The sequence below is a fragment of the Pristis pectinata genome, chromosome 2 (genome assembly GCF_009764475.1).
Source record: "Pristis pectinata isolate sPriPec2 chromosome 2, sPriPec2.1.pri, whole genome shotgun sequence".
Classification (NCBI taxonomy): Eukaryota; Metazoa; Chordata; class Chondrichthyes; order Rhinopristiformes; family Pristidae; genus Pristis; species Pristis pectinata.
Genome location: NC_067406.1, coordinates 102754451 through 102775452, shown reverse-complemented (window position 1 = coordinate 102775452; position 21002 = coordinate 102754451). Strand labels below are relative to the sequence as shown.

The window sequence follows — 21002 nt, the reverse complement described above, 5'->3', positions numbered from 1 at the left end:
GGTCACTGCAAATTGGTCCCAGTGTGTAAGCGAGTGGTAGAATCTGGGGTCAGCTGATGGGAATGTGGGGAGAATAAGCTGCAAAGAATATTAGTGCCCTGCGAACTGGCACAGAATCAATGGACTAAAATGGCCTCCTATGTGTAAAGGAAAATGGTCAAATATTGTTTTAAACCAGAAGCCACTATGGAGAAGGGTGAAGGGGATTTAGGGCAAGATAGGACATGGACAAAAGAGTTTTAGCTGATCTCTGAGGTTAGGAAATGTGATGCTGTGGAGTGGCTCTGGTTAGTCACATCTGGATATAACAAGGGCTTGGATGAGAAATCCAATGTCAGCTAGTCTGAGCAGGGACAGAGTTAATGTGTGAATCTGTTTGTTACATTTCTCAATCAAGACATTTCCAGCTTTCCGATTTCCAGCATCTGCAGTCTCTCTTGTATTTGCAGCTTTATGACAAGTCTCCTTTTAAAGTTAAGACATGGACATGGATAAGGTGGAATGTTGTGGTTTGGCTTATGTGAAGCAGGATATTTGATGAATAAGCCAGTTGAATGAACATATTTACTATTTAAAACTGGACCTTTGTAATATATCAAGAGATTTGATTGGCAATAATCTCATTTAGTTATCTACTTGTGTGCATCTGTGAGATGGTTTGACATCAGATGAGAAGGTTTCAGACTTTAGTGGGTGGGATGCTGAAATTCTTCAAAAGGAGTTTAATATTCTGGGAAAAGTTCTCTAGACTGAAGGAAAGCAACAAGCAAAAGGATCATGTGTTTTGCTGGGCTGGTGAGCTTCATAATGAGGCAGGATGCCGTTAACAATGCCCTTGTCATTTTGAGGGTACATTCTATCAAATGGAGATGTACCACAACCAGAAGGGGTTTGACTCTATGTGTCCAGTTGGTGCGCAATGATAATAGTGGATGATGCTTGTCATTTCCCAGTATCCTGGAGGATATTGTGATATAGTTATTTTCCAATGATGTAATGTACCATTGATGACTGAGAAGCCGATGCTACCATGGGTATATCTCATTTAACCAGACAAATGACATATAGCTTGCTGGGCAGGAGGAGAAGGAGGGAGGAGGAAGGGCTGGAGGATGAAGGAAAGAGACAGCCACTTTCTGGAACAACTATCTGATCAATGCCATTCCCCAATCTCCATTTATCTCCACTGTGCTGTTGTTGATTATTGCAGCATCTGTTCGGCCAGCATAAGATAATCATACCAAACTACTGCAATGATCATGGTGTGGTAAATAGCACGCAAACAGCAATTAATAACACTCATGCATTTCCACAGCAGCTATCTTCTGCATGCTTATGCTTGTCTTGTTGCTCTGAACTGGTGCTCCCTCAGGTGGTTGTAATGGCAGGTAGAAGGCTCCTAACTTGATGACCTTGAAAGCAGACACCAACCAGCTCTGAGCCGAGAAGATCCAACATTAGACTGTACCTTCTTAGCATTAGGGGCGATACTCTGGGTTGCTAGACAGACCCCATCGAGGACACTGATCAGCATGCCAGTGGTGGTGTCATAATCACTGTTAATCTCAGGGTGGTCAGTAGATTCACATTACACTGAGGCACAACCTAGCAATCAAGGAATTAGTTGAATGGTTGGTTACTGGAATACAAAAAGCTGTCAGAAGGAATCCAGAGCCACGACGGCAGCAGACTTAACTGCAGTCCTGGCTTCCAAGGTTAGATCGTGTCATTCCTCCATTCTACCTGCTCCTCCAAGGTCTCCCGTGAAGCACCACAAAAAAAGAGAGCCAGCACTTTCATGGTTGTACTATACCTGTTTGACCAAGTTTCTCTTGACTGTTGTTTATTTGCTCCCTGCTTCCATCACTTGAGTCGCTTGTCTCTGTCTCCATTTCTGTCTTTACCTACATTTTCCCTCTCTCTCCTCATCCATGGTCTGTTAAAGGTAAAAATATATTTTTTAAAATGGCTTTGCTTTCAAAACTTGCCTCAGAAAAGTTTTGAAGTTTATGCTTGTGTTTGTTTGGATGCCCAAAACAAACACATTTTTATCACTGTTAAAGTGTCAGACTTCCAGTACCACGACACAATTTAGCTGCTGAAAATGAAACCGATGCATGCTGTGAATTGCTCCACAGTGCAGACACTCAGACTGTGACATATTGGGAATGCTGGAAACAGATGTTTGCTGAGATTTTATTTGTTAAATGCCCTCAGCTGCCAGGGCCTGAAATGAATGCCGCTTCAATCTCTTCACACTCAGCAACTCAAAAGATATTAACAACAAATGTAATTAATCCATTGGGTGAATATATTTTTAATGTCTGATTATGAGCAAATCTTATTTAACCTTATTTTTAGTGATTTTGGTTACCTAGAAAGAAGTGTATGCTGCCAAAGGCATTTTGAAAAACATATTTTGAGAGTTTTGATTGATTATACCATATCCTTTGTAGTTGCAACAGTTGTAATCACTACTATTTTTTCCACTTATTTTGATTTTTGTGATTAATTTTTCTTTTTGTTTCTTGCTACTTGATTTAGTTGCCCATTTGCTGTAATTGCTCTTCTTTGGTATTAACATTATGTAACACAAATGTCACTGACTTAAGATGATTTAAAATTAAGATAACATTTTGCAGTATTCTGAGATAAACGTTTTAGACATACATTCAATGATCCTGTCAATTTCATTATGAAAGCCTTAATTGTTGTCCTTAGCTTTAAACATCTTTTTATTTATACAGCACGGTAACAGGCCCTACCGGCCCAAAGAGCCTGCGCCGCCCAATTACACCTATGTTAACCTACTAACCCGTACATCTCTGGAATGTGGGAGAAAACTGGAAGAAACCCACACAGTCATAGGGAGAACGTACAAACTCCTTGCAGACAGTGGAGGGAATTGAACCTCGACCGCTGGCGCTGTAATAGCGTTGTGCTAACCGCTATGCTACCGTGCCACCCAGAATTAAGATTGTTATTTATTTAATGGTTTATTAAAATTGTTTACTTTTGCATTCTGTAGGTTTATTTCTTCTGAAAAAAATATATCCACAAGAAAGCAAGTATGATCCATTAGATTTAGGGTAAGTGTAACTGTACTATAGCAGCACAGTAGTACAAGGCATCAAGAAGTTGGCAATGGAGGTCTTTTGCTTTCTAACACTGTTCTGAGATTTGTCAGTACTGGCATTGAGACTGATAACATGAGATAGACATTGTGAAGTTTGATGTCATTAATGAGCTGGACTCTGCACTGTGGTGCATGTCCTCATGTTTAGGAGAATGAGAAATGACTTGTTTTGGTGTTGGCTGTAGGGAGGTTACTTAGGTTAAGCAACAATATAAAAAGGAAATCTTAATCATTTGTAATGCTCATGAGTCTGCACATTTGTGTCATTGCCTGCTGTATGTATTGTTTGTATTTGTGTTTGCCTGCATGAATGCCCATGTGTGTGTGTGTCTGTGTGTGAGAGGTTGGGTTAGGAAGGAGATGAGAAGAATCTGCCACACAAAAATAACAACCTTGTATGACTGAAAGCTCTGGAAAAATACAGTAAGAAATAATACAAGAAGTACTAAAGTAATGATCAGTTCTTGGAAATGAATGAATCCATTTTTGCAGACACAGACATATAGGAGACATGTGTTATTCTAATAATCAGAAATTCCACAGGATGCATCAGTGTAATTGCCACAGTAAACCTGCAAGAAGAGAAAGCTGTTATCTTGTTGGTGCTGGGCATGGAAGCATATCATTGGTGGATGATTTTAGAAATAATTACCTAAGACTTTGGCCCAGAATCAATTCAGGAAATTGAAATCGTGTTTGGCTCCTGCAAAATAAATTGTATTTTTTAGTAGCTGGATCCCTACATCCAAATATTCATATAAATAATCATAAGTTTTAAATTCTGACTGAAATAAATAAATAATAGGCATTTTAGCATCTACCTCACCCACCTTATTGCCCTCTATGCCTGTATCTATTACAATCCTCTTTATCAACAAAGCAAAAAAAACTGCCAGAAGACCTCTGAAAATCATGTTTCATCTTGTTTGAAATGCTTGGAACAATCTGAATTATTCAAATATTGTACACAATTATGCAAATTTTCAAATTTGCTTGAGAAAAACATTTTTAAGGGACCCTAATCATCTCTTTCTCTTTCCATCTCAATCTTTCTCTCAGCTAACACCCTTGTCTGAATAAACAGTTGGTCACTTTAATGAGAGAATGTTACCACAAAGTGCTCTCTTATATTCATCGACTTTTTAAAAATAATTTAGATATGAGCATGTTAATTTGAAATATACATTTTAAAATTGTCTTGCCACAGTACTTTACAGGAGATTAAGCATTCAATATTGTGAGAAGAAAATGACAGGCAGTGAAGAACTGTCAGCTTATTCATTGATTTCATTGAATAATTTCCTGATTTTATTGATTGATTATAGTTATGAACAGTAATATGTCATTGCATTTAATGTGGTGCTGCAGCATGGAAATGTTTTGCTCCATAACTAATCGTATCTGTAGATAAACAGTGCAAGTGCAGTTACAACATTACTATCTACCTGACAATGTGGAAAGTTGTTCAACTATATCATAGAGTCAGAGAGTCATAGAGTCAGACAACAGGGAAAAAGGCCCTTCGGCCCAACTTGTCCATGCCAACCAGGATTCCCATCTAAGCTAGTCCCATTTGCCCACATTTGGTCCATATTCCTCTAAACCCTTCCTATCCATGTACCTGTCCAACTTTCTTTTAAATGTTGTTAATGTACCTGCCTCATCCACTTCCTCTGGCAGCTCATTCCATATACGGACCAACCTCTAGGTGAAAATGTTGCCCCTCAGGTTCCTGTTAAATCTCTCTGCTCTCACCCTAAACCTATGTCCTCTAGTTCTTGATTCCCTAACCCTGGGAAATAGACTGTGTATGTTCACCCTTTCTATGCCCTTCATGATTGTATACATCTCTATAAGATCATCCCTTATTCTACTACACTCCATTAAATAAAGTCCTAGCCTGCTAAACCTCTCTCCATAACTCAGTCCCTTGAGTCCCAGCAACATCCTGGTAAATCTCTTCTGTACTCTTTCTAGCTTAATGGCATCTTTCCCATAGCAGGGTGACCAAAACTGAACACAATATTCCAAATTCAACCTCACCAATGTCTTGTACAACTGCAACATAACATCCCAACTTCCCTACTCAGTGCCCTGACTGATGAAAGCCAGTGTGCCAAAAGCCTTATTCACCACCCTGTCTACCTGTGACGGCACTTTCAGGGAACATCCTGTCGAGAAAAAAAACAGGACAAATTCAGTCCAAATTACTGCCCATCAGTCAACCCTCAATCATTAGAAAATTACTGAAAGTTTTGTTGACAGTGCTATCAGGTGCCAAGAACATGTTCATTCGTTTTCAGTTGTGTTTGCAAGAAATACGTAACTGCAATCCTTCTTGCAACCTTACTCCAAATGTATGCAAAAGAGCTGAATTCCAGAAACAAAGTGAGAGTGACTGCCCTTGACATAGAGTATTAGAGCCATTCAGCACAGAAACATATGTTTTGGACCATCACATCCTTGCTGACCTTTTTGCCAGCTACACCAATCCCATTTGCCTGCATTTGGACCATATCCTTCTATGCTTTGCCTGTTTATCCATTTGTCTGAATGCCACTTAAACATATCGACTGTATCTAATTCCAGCATCTCCTCTGGCAGTACCTTCCAGATATCAACCACTCCCTGTGTGTGAAAAGCATACCCCTCAGATCTTCTTGAAAACTCCTTCTCCTCATAATAAACTCATGCTCTCTTGTTTTTGATTACTCCTACCATGGAAAAAAAGAAGATTTTTACTATCTACCTTATCAATGTTTCTTATAGCCTTATATACTTCTATCAAGTCACCCCTCGGCTTCCTTTACTCCAGGAAAAGCAAGCCCAGCCTATCCAATTTCTCCCCATAATTAAAATCCTCCAATCCAAGCAGCATCTTGTTGAATCTCCACTCCAGTGCAATCACATCCTTCCCACATGCAGCATTTTATTGGGTGTTGCAGCAAGGAGCTGGTAACATGCAAATCAGTTTGAGTCAAAGGGAAAACTCTCCACTGACTGCAATTGCACCTGGACAAAGGAAGATAGTTGTAGTTTTGGAGTCAACTACCACAAGCCCAGAGCATTGCTACCAAAGTCCCTCATGCAATGTCTAAGGCCCAAATATCTTCAGCTGCTTCATCAATAAGCTCCTTTCAATCACAGACAATTGCATTATGTTCTATTTCATCTCAACTCCTCAGAAAATGAAGTAGTCCCAGCCTATGTGCAGCAATGCCTCAATGGATTGATATGGAAATAACATTCATACCACGAAAGAGCCAAGTAATTTTATTTTGCAATAAAATCCACCATTTACCCTTGATATTCAATGCTAAAACTGTCACTGAGTCCCCTGCATTAATATCCTTGAGATCAACTTTGATCATAAACTTAAATGAACCAGCCACGTAAGTCCAATGACTTACATGGCTGGTCAGAGGCCAGGTATCCTGAAGTGAGTAACTTGACTTCTGACTCTTCGAGAGCCTTTCATCTGCCAGTCACAAGTGTGATTGAGGGATGATGCTGAATGACGCAGCTCTAATAGCACACAAGAATCTCAACATCAACCAGAACAAAGCAACCACTTAGCTGGCACCCAAAACTTTCACTCCCTCCACTACTGCTGTACCATGGCTACAGTGTCTGCATCCCCCTTGCATTTAACCATTGGATTATAATAGGTTCCAAACTGAACAACAGGACTCTGAATCAATTATAAAACTGAACTGTTCTGTCAACGGCAAGGTACTCACACACCATGAAACTCACCACTGTGAAAATGGCAGTGGGAATCTAAATGCAGGCTAGTTCCATATTTTAAAAAAAGGTTAATCCAACTCCAACACTTGTACCTATATCACTTACCTCTAGAACTCTGGTTGCTGTATTTATTTTCAGCCACCTTAGGAAGGCAGATATTTGTGGCATGAAAAGGAAATAGTATTATGGAGTGTCAAGAAATTATTGAAATAACATATGTGCATAGAAATTGCATTCTAAATGTAAAACAAATATAAGAAATTAATACATAATTGGTTAGATAGCTGCAGACATACTGACATAAATATTTTCATAACTATGCAAATACATATATGCATGCATACTTATATGTTGCCAATCTCTATGTTCCTCCAATTCTGACCACATTCACATTCATTATACTAACCATTCCATTCCACTATACCTTCAGATGTTTAAGTGCTAAGCTGCAGAGCTTGCTCCCTCTAACTCTGCTTCTCAATTGATCTCTCATCTTTTAAGACACCTTTTAAAAAAAGACATGTTTTTAATCATGCTTTTGGATTTCTTTTCTAATATCTCATTATGTGAATCAGTGTCAACTTCTGTTTGAGAAGAGCCCTATAGTGGACCATGGGACATTTTTAAATTCAATTTGTTCTTATTGTAAATAAATAAATAGATAGATAGATAGATAGATAGATAGATAGATAGATAGATAGATAGATAGATAGATAGATAGATAGATAGAATAAGTAAATTGAGAATAAAAACACATATTTAAACATTCATTTTAAAACCGACCTGCACTACAAACATTTTCACACAAAATGATTCTCTCTCTCCATATTAAAACTGGATCTATCGCAAAATGAAATAAAAAATTTTTTTGAAAATTGTTTTGCTGGTTCCGATATACATTGCTCACTTACTATCTCGCAAACTGAGAGTAATTTTGATTTACTTTTCCCATGGTTCATTTAGGAGTTGCGTCTAGAATAGTGACAATATTAATCAAAAGAAATTCGCTGAAACTCATCATTAAGTTTCCCACTTTCATATTTATATTATTTGCAGATATTAATTTGTTCATTAAACTTGCGCATTTCAATTAGTTTTTTTCTCCCATTAAAACTTAATGGAATTGTGCTTTCTTCTGGATCAACTTCAATTGGTAATTTTGCCTTTCACACGTTAAACAACAAATTTAAAGACAAAGATTGGCTTAATTACTGGTAGAGACACGAGGCTAAAGATTCTTCCTTGTGACCATTAATTTATTTGGAATCATGTGCCACAATTTAAGAGTTTGGGCATAAGGAAAATAAAATCATTGGCCCCTAATAAAATGGTTCCGTTAAAATTTTGCATCAACTGGTGCAGCCAATCATCCTGTTATGACCTTGCTCTGGATTTCAGATTAACCAACCACTCGTCGGACCCTAAACCAGACCATTAATCCCGTAGTATAACAGTGTACTCAAATGAAATCGATATTGTACAGAGTACTGTAATACAAAGCAGTACATTTTCATGGGTGTATAAATAACCGGGGTCGGATATATGGAATGCCTCTCTGTGAAGCAGCTTTAATTTGGAATGTTTGAAAGCAGCAACCGTGTTACAGTCAATGAGGTGACACCACACGTCAGGGTATGTTGTGAGAGTGTAGACTGATTTCAATTATAGAGCAGTTTAGCGTTCATCTTCCTCCGCCAGTTCAGAGGCAACAGAAGCAGGTGGGCATTGTAAGCTTGTCTTTCTTTCTCTTTTGCTGAACTACCCGTAATGGATTTTTTTTTTACTTTTAAAGCAGGCTCTGAGACTAAACTCCGCTGGAGTTCCAGTCAGTTCAAGTTGATGACTGAAAAACGCGGCGCGATACTTCAGCAGCGGTCTCAGACTGTGAAGCTCGACCTGTTCTGAGGACTTAACCATTTACAAAATTTACAGGAGAGCTTAACTGGAGCTGGCACGGAAATAAAACAACTTCAACAAATAGAAATAACACAACGCCTTGATGACCAGCTCACTGCCTTCGGAAGATTCCCTTCCAGTGTTTTGGACTTGGACAGGTCTCCAGCTCTCACTCCCTGCCTCGTTTATCTCCCTTTAATGCCGTTCAGCGTGGTCTGTATTTCTGCCAGGATTCCCTGTGCGCATGACTCGGCCGCTGTTGTTGGAGGGAGCTGGTGCTGAGGAGGTGACAAGCGGCGTCTGTCTCAGAGAGAGAGATCGGCGTTGCCCGTCGGCTCCGTTGAGCGCTGCTGAGGGCGGGGGTTGGGAGGGGGTGGGGTACTTGTGGAGAAAGGGGCTGGTTGGTCCTGCAGTGCTGAAGCCATTCTTCAAGGCATTCGGCATCTCCGAGGACCGAGATTTATGCTACTTCATTCGAACACCGCTTGGACCTTTTGAACTTTCCATTCTTCTCTCCGAGTGGGCTCCGGGACTTTGGACAGCTCCGCTTCCCGTAAGCTTTCTTGGGTATCGCTTGAGTGCGATTGCTGAGAACAAGAGCAATAGGTAGCAGAGAAGATTATCACCGCCAGGACTGATGTTTCCATTGAATCTTTGTCAAGGCAAGAGGATGGGCTCTGACCTACTGGTATAAGGCTACCCTTTGAGAGATGGACTTGGCAGAAGTACTTCTGGTGCTGTTCATCGTTGTGGTGCTGATAGTCTCCTTGCTCTCTAACTTGTTGGTGTTGATATGCTTCATCTACAGTTCCGACATCCGTAAGCAGGTGCCGCGCATATTTATAGTTAACTTGTCTTTCTGCAATCTGCTTATCACGGTTCTGAATATGCCAGCGACGTTACTGGGGATTGTCAAAAAGCAACAGCCATTTGGTGACTGCATCTGCCAAACCGTTGGATTTTTGGAAACCTTTCTCGCCACGAACACTATGCTGAGTATGGCAGCGTTAAGCATTGACAAGTGGATTGCCGTGGTGTTCCCCTTAAGTTATGTCAGTAAGATGAGATACAAGGATGCCGTACTCATGATAAGCTACACTTGGCTCCATTCTCTCTCTTTCCCCGCCGTCGCAATGTTCTTTACCTGGGTCGGTTTCAATAACATTTACGCATCGTGCACTTTGCACCTGCAGCAAGAGATGGAGAGAAGACAGTTCACAATATTCACCGTCGTCTTTCACTCCACCAGCTTTATGCTCTCCCTTGTTACATTATGCTTTACATACCTGAAGGTTTTGAAGGTTGCTCGTTTTCATTGCAAAAGAATAGACATTATCACCATGCAGACTTTGGTTTTACTGGTGGATATCCACCCCAGGTAATACCATGTTTTAAGTTTGTTGCAACAGGTTTTCAATGATGTTACCATCCTAACTATTGAATACCTTGTATTGCCAATGCACGGTCTAAGTGTTGCCGAGCACATTTTGAGTGAAATGAACGCCATTTGTGTGAACTTAGAATTAACATGTATCCTAAATGCAGTTTACAGACAGTACATCGGTTTGGTTTATTCCTTCCGCTTTTTCACGAAGTTTAGGTTGGGAAACCACTGGTTTTGTTTTAGAAACGTGGAAAGAAATGACGGGTTAAGGTGGGTCTCCGGGTTGTTAACTTGGGCAATATTACCTTGCAAAATGACCTGTTCACAAACAAAGGCACGTTACATGAATGCAGCAGGCGTGAAAGGTTAAGAAATGGAATCATTTAAGTTTGTTCATCTTTTCATGCTAACTGATTGTTTTAATAAATTAAGTAGCTAAACGTATGGTAGGAAAACTTCGACAAAGGAGGCCATTCAGCCCATCCTGTCTGTGCCGGCGAAGGAGAACACTTAATGCCATCCATTTTCCCCAGTACCACGCAATGGCCTTGCACGTCAGGTCTCTTCAAGTATACATCCAGGCATTTTTTAAATGTGGTGAGAGCGTCCTTTCAAACAGTGAGCTCAGACAGTGATCCTTACCAAAAAAGAAACTCATCATCCCTCAGTCCTTATATCAATCACTTTAAATCCGTGCTTCCTGATTCTTGGCTTTACTCCATAAGGAAAATAAGTTATTCACATTTATTTCTAGCCAGACCCTCATAATTTTATGCATCTCAATTAAGTCTCGCCTCAGCTTCATCTGTTCAAACCAGAATACCCCAGTCCATCCAATCATTCTCCATAGATAACATTTTGCAGTAACATTTACTCGGTAATTATGTTCCTGGCTGATAAGATGGTCGGACCTAACCTCACGGCTGCGCCATGGAACTAAGTGTCGGATTTCTCATTTCAGTGTTAAACAGCGTTGCATCGCGGAGCAAAAGAGCAGAAGACAGCGTGCAACCAAGAAGATCAGCATTTTTATAGGGTCGTTTATTGTCTGTTTTGCTCCTTATGTTATAACCAGGTAAAGTACCTCAACCATTCAACTTCCATGGGTTTCGGTAGTTTGCAAAGTAACTGAGTTGGACTTTATTTTATTAAGAGAACGATGATGCAATAATTAATTGAGAGTGTTAAACCAAAATCAGAAGGTGGTGGTGTTTTATTGAAAGTGCTCTTGTCGCATGAAACATCCACTTCGTTTGCATTGCTAGCTGTGGTACAAGTTCAGGAGAGGGCAGTCATGGGGTAGTTTCTACTGAAAGAACACAGTCACAAGCTGAAATCACAGCTGTTGCTCAAACTTTGGATTGTCTAACATTTGCACGTGTCCACCACCTTCAAGTATATTCAGTTTAACTGCAATATGTTTTCACATCTGGTAGCAGCATTTAGGTCATTGCGTCTCTCGTGCGGGCTAGTAATTCATTGTCTCTGTTAATGACGGGTCAATTGCCACCCCTTACTCTGGAGGTGGCATCCTTCATATTTGCCAATTAACACACCTCGCTACTGTATCACAATGGTGAAATTATTTGAATGCCTTATTCTCGGTCCGTTGTTATCCATGAAGTTGAAGAGACCGATAGACTGTCCGTATCAAATGCTGGTTGCATCTTCGTTCTACATGTGTTATATGATCCGCAACGTAACATCTCGGCGAACATGCATGCAGCATTCTGTCCTTCGCAGTCTATCAATGGAACTTTCGGATGAGTACATGATGAATGTTGCATGTTTTCTATGGTGGGTGCAAATATTGAAATGTACAAATATGATATTTGGCTCACATTAAGATGAAGGGGCTGTCGGGAAAGAGAAATCAGATTCAAGTTTACCGCGCTGGGTCTAAAACGAGTGGTTTCCTGCTGTCTCCTATTGCGAAAAAATGCGCTGGAAAATTTCTTGTAAGGTGATAATACATGGGCAATTGAGATGACCGCCCCCAACCCCCCCCCCCCCCCGAACCCATAAAGATTGATCGCATCAGTATTTTACACAAGCAGTAGCCCTCTCCAAACAGCTTCATAGATCATCGTATCGCACCAAGCATGTGGTGACAGCCGACCGGAAAGGCCAAAATAGTTATCTATTTTGAGCCTCTGCCGTACTGTTATGCTCCACCCCCACCCAACACACACACACACACACACACACACACACACACACACACACACACACACACACACACACACGGAGAGAAACTTCAACTGATAGGAAATTGATACGTGAGTTCAGCGGAAAGAAGCAGCCCCACGCTTAAAATAACAAGTAAACTTTGGCGAGGTAGTAGTGTCTGAGGCTATGAGCAAACTTCTCGAGGTCTTAGGCCCTCTGTTCAGGATCAATTTGTAGAAGTCCACTGCATCATAATTGCATCTTTGCTTTAAGAATGTGTCATAAACTTAAAAATCTTGAACATTAATTGTAATGTAATTTCGCATATTAAATATCTCACAATTTTTGCTACTTAAATTAAGATGCACCTGGGGTGGATCATTTGACTCCTACCACTAGTTTCATTACTTGGTTTTAATTTCTAATATTGGAAGGGATCTTGGGCATGAGCCACACAGCGCTACTGTTATGCACCGGTCATTAGTCAAACGACTATCATACATTGGCTAGGGAAAAGCCATTGTGGCCCCATTTTATATGGAGGTGCAGTTTCAGCTTCGTAAAATTCACTTTAACAATGAAGCGCCTGGAAGTAATATCCTTGGGCAGTTATTCCAAGCCTACAATTCCTCGTCTATTTTTAACTGTCTTGAGTTTTGGAAGTATTCTCCATGAAAAGCTCATTAAAAGGAGCTATCAATCAGACCGTTAAAGTTCTATAGAAAAGTAAAGATTATCTGCATGGGGATCCTCCATTTTTAAATGACAAGGACTATTTTCCTTATTGAAATAATTAAGACTGTGAGATGGCAAGGCTGGATGGCAGACCTATGCTTTCAGTGCTGTGCAGGACATTGACAGAAGACAATATTACTAATAAGACCGCTCCCTCCACATGAAAATCCTTATCACTGAAGTAGGGCTGTCCTCCTCGCTCACCGAACTCACAGCTGTTCTGCCAAGTTTTCAGGTTTTCTATTGTGCAGACCTTCACTGACTTAATTAAGAACAGAGAGCTTCGCTGTAACCTGAGATTCGGGAATGAATTTCGTAGTCATCCATTGAATTCAATCAAAAATGTGGAAGGAAACATCCACGGGATTGTCTTATTATAACCTGGTCCCTTACGCTCCATCTCACCAAGCTGAGAACGATTAGGGAGTAAAATAAGACGGAAGAAGCAACAACTATTTGTCTTTATAAAGTTGTCTTTATGCAGTTCCTCTGAGTAGCGAAAAGACACGAGGCTTCACAGGAGCAGAAATAATCACAATATGGCACTAAGCCGCTTCATTAAGATTTTATGATCAAAATGCTGGCCAAGGAGAAAGGTTTTAAGATTGTTTCAAGGTCGGTAAAAGACGTGGAGAGGTTTAGGGAAGGAATTCCAGAGAGGCCACTGACAATTGAAGGCATGGCCTTAAGTTATGGAGTGACTAAAATGCTCTGGGGAGACAGTCTTGGAGGAGCGCAGACATCTTAAAGATGCAGGGCTGCAGAAGATTGCGAGGTAATGAGGGGGAATGAGGGGAAAGCTTTGCAAGGATTTGAAAAGTGAGGTGGCAGATTTAAAATGGAGGCATTATTTCTCCCTGCTTCAACGTCGATCTCCAGACAGAGAGGGATGAAGGGGATTAGTGGAAAGTGGGGTAGCACCATTTTGAATGACTAATTTTCTGGTAGGTTAGATGATTATCGTGACTATACAAGTGGCAACTGACACCGTGTTCTCAGGTAATATCCCACAGACAGCATACAGATGAGAACTAGCAGGAGGCCTGGGAACATTTAACATCCAGAGAGGGGCGGGCAAGCCATTGTGGGTGGTTTTCTGACTGTATAGATAAGAGAGCATAAAATAGACTCAGATAATAATAGGAATACTCAGCAGGTCAGGCAACAATAATGGACAAAGAACAGTTTCTATTTTGTGAGCAAATCAAATATCGTGTTCGAAATGCACTGGTTTTATAAATCAAACGCTTTGCTAAAGTTTCCGCTCAAATTCACTTGCATATTCCAAAATATAACCGAAAACATGATTTCGGACCAGTGCCATGTTTCAGTACATGGATCTTTTCCCGCTGCTTTAAAACACGCCTTACAATAATTAAGTGGTAACATGCTATAGTTTTATTAATACTGCTGAAAATAGAGACCTCACAAAGCATGTATTAAGTTCATTGCAAATACAAGGTTGACTTAAGAATAAAACCATATAAAGCAATTTACCAGCACACCGGTTAGTTTCTTAAATTCGTTATTTCGGAATAGCTACCTGTCAGGGCCATTGAACGTGAAGTGAAACTTCAGAAACACCTCAAAGGTTCATGAATGGATGGATTTTACTTGAAACTTGCAATAGTGGTTAATTTAAGCAGTTTTGTGAGTGTTTGTCTTTGGGAAGGTGGTGAGGTGGAGAGCTTCTAACCAGTGCTTTTTAAACTAATGCAAAATGTCCTAGGAACGCTATCAGAATGTTCCATCTGATTTTGTGGTTAAAGTTCTTTGTTCTGGTTTATGGCCCACGGCAGGGAAAATTCAGTCATGCAGTCATCCCACAGAAAGTACCGGTCCTTTTTTCTTCTGTCCAGAATGCAGAGACAATATTCTCTTAAACCATCAAAGGAGCTGGGAGAAATGCCTCCATTCCTTAAACCCTGTCAGCTCGTTACAACTAATGATAGTTAAAATCTCCGACGCTGATCTACTGAAACTTCATTACTTCGCCAAGATCACAGGGGCGTGAGCAGGAATTTAAATTCGATCGCTGTTGGCGAGAGGGGGTATTAGACGCACGAATATGTATATCTACATGTTTTTGCAGATTAATGAGGGAGGGTGCCTCATTATTCTCTCCACCCGTGAAATCACAGCACTATCCAACGCTTCTCAACCTCCGCAAGAAGTGCAAATGAAAGAGAAAAAGGCCCCGCCACTCCTCCCCTGTAGATATTTAAAATAAACAGATTCATTCCAAAAGACTTGTTGACAGTGTGGGCATGTGTCGGTGTTTAGGATGCAGGCAACATGCGCAACAAAAATGCAATGGGTCCAGGTGATATTTACGTAGGCCAAGTGCCCAAGGTGGTAACTCTTGAGCTGTGAGTACATGAACCAGGGAGCGCCTTTGTAATGTGCACAGGGGATGCTGGAGAAAGAACACAGAACATTAGAGCGCAGTACAGGCCCTTCGGCCCACGATGTTGTGCCGGCATTTTATCTTGCTCAGAGATCTATCTCCATCATTCATGTGCCTATCTAAAAGTCTCTTAAATGTCCCTAATGTGTCTGTCCCCACCACCTCTGCCGGCAGTGCGTTCCATGCACCCATCACTCTCTGTGTAAAAAAAAAATTGCCTCTGACATTCCCCTCTGTACTTTCCTCCGATCGCGTTAAAATTATGCCTCCTGATGTGACCCATTTCGCACTTCGCTTCGGAGCAGAGCGAGACAGACTCAATTGATGCACACGAAAGGTCGAAGTGCACCACACATCACCCGCTCCCCTAAAATCAAAGCAAGACAAACACAAACACAGTCACAAATTAACAAGCAAGTTGTACCTTCCCGAATGTTGCATCTGACTCAATTCTTAATAGAACATAGAACAGTACAGCACACAGCAGGCCCTTCGGCCCACAATGGTGTGCCGACATAGTTACTCCCTCCTACCTACAGAATGCCCATATCCCTCTATTTTCCTCTCATTCATGTGCTCATTCATGCCTCCTTAAAAGCCTCCAATGATTTTGCCTCCAGCACCCTATCAGGCAACGCATTCCAGGCATCCACCACTCTTTCAGTAAAAAAAAACTTACCCTTCACGTCTGTTCTGATCCCCTCTCACCTTAAATGCATGCCCTCTGGTATTGGATCTCTCAATAATGGGAAGAAGATATTGCTTGTCCACCCTATCTATGCCCCTTATAATTTTATACACTTCCAACAGATCACCCCTCAGCCTCTGCCGCTCCAGAGAAAAGAGCCCAAGTTTGTCCAGCCTCTCGACAATTCTTGTCGGAACTATTCAAATAGTTGAATACGTTTATCTCTAGCCAAGCGTGCTTGTGTAGAGCAGACAAATACCCAGTCCCCCAGCTGAGAAAACCACGTGGTGATTGGCTGATAGATGTAGGGTGGGGAGACATTTGTGTAGAATATTTCACTATGTGGGCCGAACGGTCTGCTTCTTTGTTGTAAAGTCTGTGCAATAGGAAGACGGCATCTTAATGGTCCGCTGCTGTTTTGACCACAAATAAATTACAGGGCGTTAAAAAGATTTTTAATACTAATAAAACTTGTACGATTCTGCTCCTCCTCCCCCACACCCAACCCTCACACAGGTTGATAGAGCTACTGTCCTTTGTGTCTATAAACTATCACTGGGGAGTTCTGAGTAAGTGCCTCGCCTACTGCAAAGCAGCTGCTGATCCTTTCGTCTACTCGCTGTTGCGCCAACAGTACAAGAAGGCTCTAGTCAACATTGTCAACCGGATATTTAAAAGGGATTTATACCCCTCTTCTGGACACAACAGCTCCTTGGATACCGAGAACGACTACTGCCTACAGAGAACCTGAGAGCCACCTCAGCCGTGCAGTGACCCTTTCACCCACTGTAAGTGAAATTTGGCCACTCGGAAGCACGCGAGACTACATGCACTTTTTGATCATTCCAGTGTTACGAGGAAAACTAGAGCCAAAGGCAAGCGTCTTTTTATGATAAATATTTTATTGAAAGAATGTAATATGGTCAATTCTTTGTCTTTTTCCGTAAATATTTGTATTTTCGCAGTTTTGTGCAAATTATTATCAAGCTTGAGTATTTGTATATTGAGGAGGGGAGTTGTAAATTGAAACTATCTGTTTGCACTGTATCACTTAAACTTCATTAAGGCTTTCTATAGAGCTGTTACCGGATTAATAAACTTCCTGAAGGAGAAAGTATTCATTAATTTGTCCAGGTCCTGTGCCAAAGGGTAAAACAGTTGTACTCCTGTTTAAATAAAAACAACAAAAAAAGAAACTTTGTCATGGGTCAGGGCGACTCCACCAAACGTTTGAAGTGAAAGGAGTCCGCAACGTATGCTCAAAATCAAAGTTGATTTAGACAAGATTTCAGGACGACTGGGTGTGTGAGAGATTGGTGGAGGTGTGGGATTAATTCTGAATGTGTTTACGGTGTTTACATTCTATGTAAGCTTCACGACAGATAATCGAAGCAACAATAAATTTTCATGAGAACACTGTGTGTCGAACAGAATTTTATTTAAACACTAGTCGGTCGTTTGAGGAAAATAATCGACCTCATAAAAATGTCACGTGAATAAGCTTACAGTTATACGACCTTTTTATACGTTGGTTTAAGTGAAGACTTAGTTGGAGTCTTGAATGTTTGCAATTACTAGCTTTTCCAACGGCTGCTTCCCCCTTGTAATGTCACCATTGTAATGGACTTCCACGTGGCAATACGGTAACATGATATTCCACCGTATTTCTTATAAAACATGCACATTGCCTTTCAGATCTTATTTCGCAAAGCTGCACGCACACATAATAGAAGCCTGTCGTCTAGCGGCGTTATCAAAGAACAGTGCAGACAAACGGAGCAAAAATGAACCTGGTCCCGTTTGTTTTGCACGTCCTGCTTGTCACAATAGTACATTGTGCTCCAAGGTGTGAGCCCGTCGATCAAGCACTAGGTAAGAAAAACAAACAACTCTATACATGTCTGATTTAGCACCGCATTCCGGGAGTAAAGAACTGGCCATCTTAAGTGCTACCCCGTACCTCGATACTGCAGTTACACTGCCGAATGCTTCCTTTTAAAACAAAATATTGTAGGCGTATTTATATAACTTCAGTTCATGTTTTGATGGATTAGAAAGCATCTCTCACTAGACGCTGCCCTGCTAAATCAGAGAGTGTAATCTCAGGCAAGGATTGCCACTGTTCCCATCAATCAAGCAACACCGAATACGAAACTTTTCTGCTCCTCAGGGGAACCATACGACGACCACCAGGTTACACAGTTCTGCGGACAATCTGCTATATTGTTTAAAAAACTTATAAACAAAACATGCGTGAGGTTTGCACCTAAATCGCGATGAAACAAGTCTAAAACTAAAGCGTTTGCCTCATGCCACCAGATCGATGTAACAGTGCCCTTATCGCTAAGGAATGTGAATCTCTTAGTTTTAACTATTGTCCATACTTTGGCCATTTTGAAAGGACGATAGTTGTAGTTTAGAGAGCTAGTGTTCGAAACTCGGGTCAGCATTTCATCACCACTGAGATTGTCAGTGGATATCTGCTAACATCTTGCGGGCGTATTTTCAAATTCATCTGGGGGAAATATAGAAAGACTTCGCCCCCCGCCCCCCGGTTGCTTCCACCAGATGTTCGTGGGCGAAAGTAGGTTCCTGAGGAACCGTCTCTCTCAGTCAGCACTAAATATCAACAGCTTGAGAGTGCCTTCAGGATTCAATTAGCAACGCTTTGCAATCTATTGAGAATGGCTGAACTGACTACGTTATATCTATATTAAATACTGAAGGCTATCATTTCTTGATTGCTTTTGAGTGAAGTACAGTAACCCTTTATGGAAATACTTAAGAGATTAATTCCGAATTAATTGCACACAGGCTAATCGCACATTATACGCAGGGTGCCAATAAATGTTTCCATTGGGTCGCGTGTGGAACCAATTTTATTTTCCAGCAGATGCTGGTTTCTTCATCTTTTCAAAGGCAGAGGGTGGATTTTTAAATCAAGGGAAGAAAACAAAACGACCAGATGGCACATTGAGGCTCTTTTATCCCCAAATCGTCCTGTTTCTATTTTGATCACTAAAGACTGTAGTTCCAGAAGTTTATTCCACTGCTCACGACGTTATTTTTAGTTGTCCCGGTAGCCGATTTGTTTTCCTAAACGGGCATAGTCTCTGCTGCCACCTGGTGTCCATTGTGCAATTTGTAAGCTTGATCCGACTTGAATTCCAGAGAGGCAGAAGCAAAGGAAGACACGCTGTTCTACCGTTCAATGCTCCACCCGATCCCATACCTTCTCCATTTCAGCCACATTTAAACTCTCTCCATCGATCTCAGCTTGGAATGTACTCCATGACTAAGCGTCCATACAATCTCAAAGATTTACAACCTTCAAAGACTTTTCTTATCACAGGCCTTAAATAGACAACCCATAATATTGAGACTATGCCGCTGGTTCCTGGTTCTCCAGAGGAACCAGCTTCTCAGCAGCTCTTCTGGCAATCCCTCTCAGAATCTTGCCTCTGTCCATTAGATCATCTCTCTTAAACTCTAGCAAGTTTAGGTCACTGTTACTCAATCTGTAGCATTGGGACAACAGACTCATTCCACCAGCAACATGGGAGATGCTGGGGGAACTTAGCGGGTCAGGCAGCATCTATGGAGGTAAATGGACAGCCGACGTTTTGCATCCAGACGCAAAATGCCGACTGTCCATTTTCCTCTATAGATGCTGCCTGGCCCACCCAGTTCCTCCAGCATCTGGTGTGTTGCTCCAGATTCCAGCATCTGCAGTCTCATGAGACTTATTCCACCAATCAGTCTGTTGAACATACCAAGCAGCACTTCCAAGGTAAGTATATTTTTAGTTAGGAAGGGAAACAAAAGAGTACAAAGTACTCCAGGTGTGCTCACCTACAATCACAATTGCAGCAAAACATTCTGCACAGTTCAAAATGTTCCAGATTTGACATACATCCTGTCCTGCCATCCATTACAAACCTTGCCTTATACACTCAATTACTTTTAGATAAGTCAATATTTTAGTTTTATTAAATAATTTACCTACTTAGTTATTAATTAAACAAAATAATAGTGCATTATAATGTCCAGCTGTTAGCTTCTGCTGATTTCTGTAATACCAAACTTGCATAGAAGTTTTAATTAACACGCACAAAATAAAACAAAACATCCTTACCAAATGCTGGAAATCTGATAAAAGAAACTGAATATCCCAGAAATACAAAGTATGTTTGCCAGCATCCGTGAAGAGATAGAAAATGCTTTAGGTTAAAAAAAACAGACAGTAAACCAATGGTTTCAATTACACTCTGGGTTTGGCCAGTATAAATGCAAAGCTTGGATTTCTGTAGTGATTCTTGGATGGGAGATCAGCGAACAGTGAAGTAAAAGGCAATATGTGTGCTTGCATCAGTTTTTCCTGGATTATACTATCATTCCAGTAGAATCAATGAGAGAATTATTCAGAAATTCAGAACTATGCAGTAAGGGTGATACAGTAGCCTGGAAATTCAATTTGCTAACACTGTTTCAGCATAATGCAAATGGAAATCAGGTTTTTCCATGCATGAAGCATGATAGTAACCATTTCTGGGTTATTCATGTCACCTCAAAGATTCATACAGGCACTTGTGACATTCAAAGCCTTGTACACCTGATGCAGAAATTGCAATGGATGATGCTCCCCATGTAACACTCCTATTGGAGCATTGCAGGGGAGTTTGGACTTTGTTCTGGGAATGTTCATCTTTGACCATTACTGGGACAGCATCAATTAAAGAGTGAAAACCCAGGAAACCACAGTAAGTAAAATACACAAATTCTTTACAACACCCAAGTCCCCTCTCCCATCTCACATGAAGACTAGCTGTCCTTAACATCC

General features: G+C 40.9%; 2 protein-coding genes across 2 annotated transcripts in view; both read left to right on the top strand.

Annotated features, from left to right (window-relative positions):
* The first annotated feature begins 9489 nt into the window (after positions 1–9489).
* LOC127584544 (G-protein coupled receptor 26-like) lies at positions 9490–17004 on the top strand. Its single transcript, XM_052041315.1, has 3 exons — positions 9490–10157; positions 11125–11238; positions 16679–17004. The coding sequence occupies exons 1-3, from the start codon at positions 9490–9492 to the stop codon at positions 16911–16913; spliced, it is 1017 nt and encodes a 338-aa protein (XP_051897275.1). The 3' UTR covers positions 16914–17004.
* The window catches only part of cpz (carboxypeptidase Z), a 49629-nt gene continuing 45539 nt past the window's right edge, over positions 16913–21002 (top strand). The window contains exons 1-2 of the mRNA XM_052041300.1: positions 16913–16950; positions 17858–18034. Of these exons, the coding sequence (XP_051897260.1) occupies positions 17947–18034 (88 nt within the window). The 5' untranslated portion in view covers positions 16913–16950; positions 17858–17946. The remainder of the gene's footprint in view (positions 16951–17857; positions 18035–21002) is intronic.

What these genes read in the sequence shown, in the direction of transcription:
- LOC127584544 (XM_052041315.1), top strand. Translation starts at nt 9,490, where the DNA reads ATGGACTTGGCAGAAGTACTTCTGGTGCTGTTCATCGTTGTGGTGCTG. An exon ending in CTGGTGGATATCCACCCCAG is followed by an intron (nt 10,158 to 11,124) that starts GTAATACCATGT and finishes TTCTCATTTCAG; the next exon opens with TGTTAAACAGCGTTGCATCG. An exon ending in GCTCCTTATGTTATAACCAG is followed by an intron (nt 11,239 to 16,678) that starts GTAAAGTACCTC and finishes ACCCTCACACAG; the next exon opens with GTTGATAGAGCTACTGTCCT.